Source organism: Eretmochelys imbricata, chromosome 2 (genome assembly GCF_965152235.1).
Source record: "Eretmochelys imbricata isolate rEreImb1 chromosome 2, rEreImb1.hap1, whole genome shotgun sequence".
NCBI classification, from domain to species: Eukaryota; Metazoa; Chordata; order Testudines; family Cheloniidae; genus Eretmochelys; species Eretmochelys imbricata.
The window spans coordinates 181,296,059-181,301,338 of NC_135573.1; the positions used below are offsets into that span (position 1 = coordinate 181,296,059).

General features: G+C 49.4%; 1 protein-coding gene across 1 annotated transcript; it reads left to right on the forward strand.

Annotated features, from left to right (window-relative positions):
- The first annotated feature begins 2,972 nt into the window (after positions 1-2,972).
- On the forward strand, positions 2,973-3,491 carry FANCD2OS (FANCD2 opposite strand). Its single transcript, XM_077809236.1, has one exon. It carries the CDS (start codon positions 2,973-2,975, stop codon positions 3,489-3,491), a length of 519 nt encoding a protein of 172 aa, XP_077665362.1.
- Positions 3,492-5,280: the final 1,789 nt, after the last annotated feature.

Here is a 5,280-nt window from a genome sequence, read left to right on the forward strand (position 1 = left end):
AACCCTGGAATACTTAGTAATAGGTGGACAGTGGCTCAGAGCTGATCAACGTGTGCACGTGGGGGAGGCGGGAGGAAATTCAGCCTCCTAGCCCATGTCACTAGGTATGTATCAGCTTTTAAAACTGAAACATATTAGTGCAATTTTCTTTGAAGAAGAACAACCACCACCACCACACATGGATGATGCTAATTTAACCATGAAAGCCAAGGTCTGTCCATGCAGTCTTTGCATCAATGTATCTGTTTCTAAAACTGATCTAGTTAAATCAGTGAGTCCTATAGATTCAAGAAACTGCATACATTTATTTGCATGTCCTCAAGTTCATGAGATCATACACTTAAACAACCCTGTTATTTCAATGGACTGTGCTTCAGATGTTTATGAAGATGGAGCTTTCCTGATTTGTAATAAGGGTAACAGATTTGGGGAGAAAGGAGAGAGGATCTGGTGGCTATATGGGAATCCAAAAAGGACAGAGAGGAGGAGGAGGGCGGGGGGGGTTCAGTTTACAGCTGGCTGAGGAAATGGAAGAAGGCCCAGAACTGGGTTATGGGCTCCCTAACCCCTGCCCCCCTCCAAGATGGACCTGACTGAGGGGTCCTGTTCTCTGTACCTAAAAGTTCTGTTTTAGACTGTGTTCCTGTTGTCTAATAAACCTTCTGTTTTACTGGCTGGCTGAGAGTCACATCTGACTGCAGAGTTGGGGTACAGGGCCCTCTGGCTTCCCCAGAAGCCCGGGTGGACTTGCTGAGGGAAGGGCACAGCATGGAAGGGGATGCTGAATGCTCCAAGGTCAGACCCCGGAAGGTTGAAGCTGTGTACGCTTCTTGCCCTGGTGACAGTATGCTCAGAGAGAAAGGAGGCATGCTCCCCCAGAGTCCTGACTGGCTTTGGATTGAGTAGTTACAGAGCATTGCCCTGACTCTGTAACAATGGGTATCAGGGAGACTAGAGAAGAGGAAGTTACAATAATCAAGACAGGACATGGTGAATTTTAGCTGTAGGGACAGAAAGAGAATGGATATGAGAGATATTCTGGAGGAAGAATCTGCAGTATTTAAGAATATTTGGATGATGTGACAAACCAAAGATGATCTCTAGTTGATAGAAAACATCTGTCTTACTTTCATAAGGTTGTCAGTGGATAAGTAGAGAAGAGGACGTGGAGGGAGAGTAAGGCCAGTTTTCACAGAATATCAGGATCGGAAGGGACCTCAGGAGGTCATCTAGTCCAACCCCTGCTCAAAGCAGAACCAACCCCAACTAAATCATCCCAGCCAGGGCTTTGTCAAGCCTGACCTTAAAAACCTCAAAGGAAGGAGATTCCACCACCTCCCTAGGTAACCCATCCCAGTGCTTCACCACCTTCCTAGCGAAAAAGCTTTTCCTAATATCCAACCTAAACCTCCCCCACTGCAACATGAGACCATTACTCCTCGTTCTGTCATCTGCTACCACTGAGAACAGTCTAGATCCACCCGCTTTGGAACCCCGTTTCAAGTAGCTGAAAGCAGCTATCAAATCCCCCCACATTCTTCTCTTCTGCAGACTAAATTATCCCAGTTCCCTCAGCCTCTCCTCATAAGTCATGTGTTCCAGTCCCCTAATCATTTTTGTTGCCCTCTGCTGGATGCTTTCCAATTTTTCCACAACCTTCTTGTAGCGTGGGGCCCAAAACTGGACACAATGCTCCAGATGAGGCTTCACCAATGTCGAATAGAGGGGAATGATCACGTCCCTGGCAATGCTCCTACTTATACAGCCCAAAATACCATTAGCCTTCTTGGCAAGAAGGGCACACTGTTGACTCATATCCAGCTTCTTGTCCACCATAACCCCTAGATCCTTTTCTGCAGAACTGCTGCCTAGCCACTCAGTCCCTAGTCTGCAGCAGTGCATAGGATTTTTCTGTCCTAAGTGCAAGACTGTGCACTTGTCTTTGTTGAACCTCAGATTTCTTTTGGCCCAATCCTCTAATTTGTCTAAAGTCCTCTGTATCCTATCCCTACCCTCCAGCGTAGCTACCTCTCCCCTTCCCCTCTACCATTTAGTGTCATCTGCAAACTTGCTGAGGGTGCAGTCCATGCCATCCTCCAGATCATCAATGAAGAGACTGAACAAAACTGACCCCAGGACTGACTCCGCTCAGTACCAGCTGCCAACTAGAGATGAAGCCATTGATCACTACCAATGAGCCCAACGATCTAGCCAGCTTTTTTGGCCATATTAAATTAGCAGGGAGATATCCATGATGATATGTTGGAGAGAGATGCAGAAATAGATGGAGACCAGTCAGGAACTGTCAGGTAAATTCCTAAATCACCAGTGTGAAAATTGTATTGAAACTGGGTGAGTGGCTGAGACCTTAAAGAGGCTGCTAACTACATAGAAAATGGCAATTACACATAGGTGCAGAATTTGCATCATGATTTCTCCACACAACCCCTGGCACCTTCAGATGACCAAGGAGTTATGCATGGGCCCCAAGGAGGATGCTGGCTGCCTCTGACCACACGCACCATCTTTGCAGAGTGCAGCAGGCTTCCTGACCAGGCTTGCTACAGTCAGAGGCAGGCAGTCATTTTAACTGCTCTTCTGGTTTAAGAAATAAAGAAGAAACCCATCACATTAAAAATATACATCTTAGCCAGAACAGCTAGGAGCACAACCCTTCAAGATCTCAACCGATGAGGCTTAGGCACCGGGCACGAGAGTGAGGCGGCTTCCAGTAAGCCAGCACGGAGAGCACACAGGCGTCTGGACGCGGGCTGAAAGCAAACGCGAGGCCTCGGGGGTGGCAGGGCGCGCGCTGAGGCGTCAGAGCGGGACGGGACGGGACGGGACGGGCGGGGCTCTCGGGCGGGAGCGCGGGTTCCACGCCGAAGGCGGCGTCACAATGGGTTGCCAGGCGCCCGGCGGAGGAAAGATGCAGCGGGGCGGGCGGCGCTAGCCGCTGCGGGGTGGCGGCCATGGCCGGCGGGTACCAGCTGTGGGCGCCCTGGTCGCCGCTGGACGAGTCCCTGCAGTGGCTGCGGGGCGCCACCCCCCGGCCGTGCACCAAGCACCCGTTCCGGGCGGCGCCGCGCGGCGGCTGCCCGCAGAGCGCGGCGGCCGACCTGGAGGTGCAGCTCTGCTTCCAGGGGCTCAGCCTGGTGCTGGAGCCGGGCGCCAAGGGGCCCGGCCTGCCGGCGGGGGAGCCGCGCCGGAGCGGGGCGCTGCGCAAGCCCCAGGCGGTGCGGCTCAGCGGGCTGGACTCGGTCTTCGGGCGGCTGGTGACGGCGCAGCCCCCGCGCTGGACCGGCTCGTTCCGGGTGTCGGAGCGCTCGGCTTTCTGCCAAGTGATCAGCCCCCGGCAGCGCTGGCCCCGCGGGCTCCGCGAGCCGCAGGTCCGCGTGGCCGTGGCCATGTGCCGCCAGATGCTGCGCGCCATCCTGCTGCTCTACGCCGCCTACAAGAAGTGCGCCTTCGCCCTGCAGCACTCCCGCTGAGCGGCCGGGCCCGGGGGCCCCGCCGCCTTCTGCCCCGGGCCGCTCCCGCAAGGCCGGCCGGCCGGCGGCTGCACCGATCGCACGTGGCTGCTCCGACCGCGCGGCTGGTTCCCAGAGCGGCCGCCGCCCCCGCAGGGCCAGGCGCCGATTGGATCGTAGCCGCTGACCGACGCCGCAACGCTGCCCTGCCCTGCCCCACGAGCGCCTCGGCTGGCCTGGCTCACGTTACAAGCCCCCTCCTGGCGCCTCGGAGGCTCTTTGCAAGGCGCTAGTCGAACGGCAGCCACCTAGTTGTGTGTACAGCTAATTTTGAAGGCGCTTCCAGTCAAGTTGAAACTGATATGGGAGTGCGGTAAATTCCTAATTTTACCATACAATGCCCAACAGTGCTGTGTTTACAGCTAACGCATGCAACCTAGAAGAAATGAAGGTTTGCATTACAAGATGGAATTTTAAAATATGCTGGCAACTAACATGCACAAGTTTTCCCTGCATAAAGTGCACCCTACAATATTTAAAGTCTAAATCCTTATGGTTTGTTTATACCCAAAAGGATGAAGCGTACACATGTAACTTTGCTTTCTAATGTTCAAACTGAATACTATTAATTTGGTTCAGAATTGGTCTAGGAAGGACCTCACAATCAAACTGAACCACTCCAACTTGATAGACATGCAGATTTACAGAATGAAATGTTTTAGTTAGTGGATACAAATGTGCAAATTTATCTTACAACATGTAAGAGTAATATTCAAATTGTTTGCAACCAACTGGACCTCTGCCTTGCAACATTCATAGTAAAATAAACCTATCTTATTGTTTGCTACTAATGAATGAAGGAGTTCACTGTCCAGCTAGAACATCTTAGACATGCAGTTTTCACATATAACATTTAAAGGATCCTTACTCGTTCACGGCAACTTACAAAACACCAAGACTAACAAGAGTTAAGTTAGTGGCTTCTTCCTGCGTTCAAAGTAAAAATTGTTATGACTTGTTTACAGCTTATGAACATACAAGAAATTCAGTTTTGCTTTACAGTGTTCAAAGTAAAATCTCTATGAATTGGTTAAAATTAATGGATGAGACCTACAAAGAAATGCACCCTTTACCTTACAACATTGAAGTAAACAACTCTCACATTGAAATATTTGTTCCTAAGGAATAGAGGCACTTACAACCAAATGAATAAAAACAATTTACTATGTATTCAAAGTCACTTATATGTTTACATCTAAATGGATGCAACTGATAAAAGCATTATACTTTAAAATATGTAAGACATTCCTTATGACTTGTTTACAGCTAATGGATGTAATTTACAAAGAAATGCACTTTTGCCTTAAAACATTCCAAGAAGAGTCCTGATAATTTGTTTACAGTGAATGGATACAACCCTCAAGAAAAGCACCTTTGTCTTATAACAGTCAAAGTAAAAATAGTTGTGATTTGTCTCCAGCCAATGCAGGCCATTTATTAAAAGTGCAACTTTTGTTTTATATCAAAGGTGTATGACATTTATAAATACACCTTTCCCTTTCATTCATAGGGAAAAGCTTTAATGCGTTCAGTTACTATGCATGTAACAAGTTGACAAGATAATTACTCGTCAGTGTTTTTGTGCTAGCTATGTTGGTGTTATCAACTAAAATGTCTCAACAGCTCACCGCTTACTTTCTGCTCAGTAAGTTATAGGGACTCTCTCCCCACCACCCCACTTAGGGGGCATTGGGGCTCCAGACCTATTCCTGTGATTGCCCATAGATCAAAAGGGCATTTTCTGGCAGTG

What these genes read in the sequence shown, in the direction of transcription:
- FANCD2OS (XM_077809236.1), top strand. Translation starts at nt 2,973, where the DNA reads ATGGCCGGCGGGTACCAGCTGTGGGCGCCCTGGTCGCCGCTGGACGAG.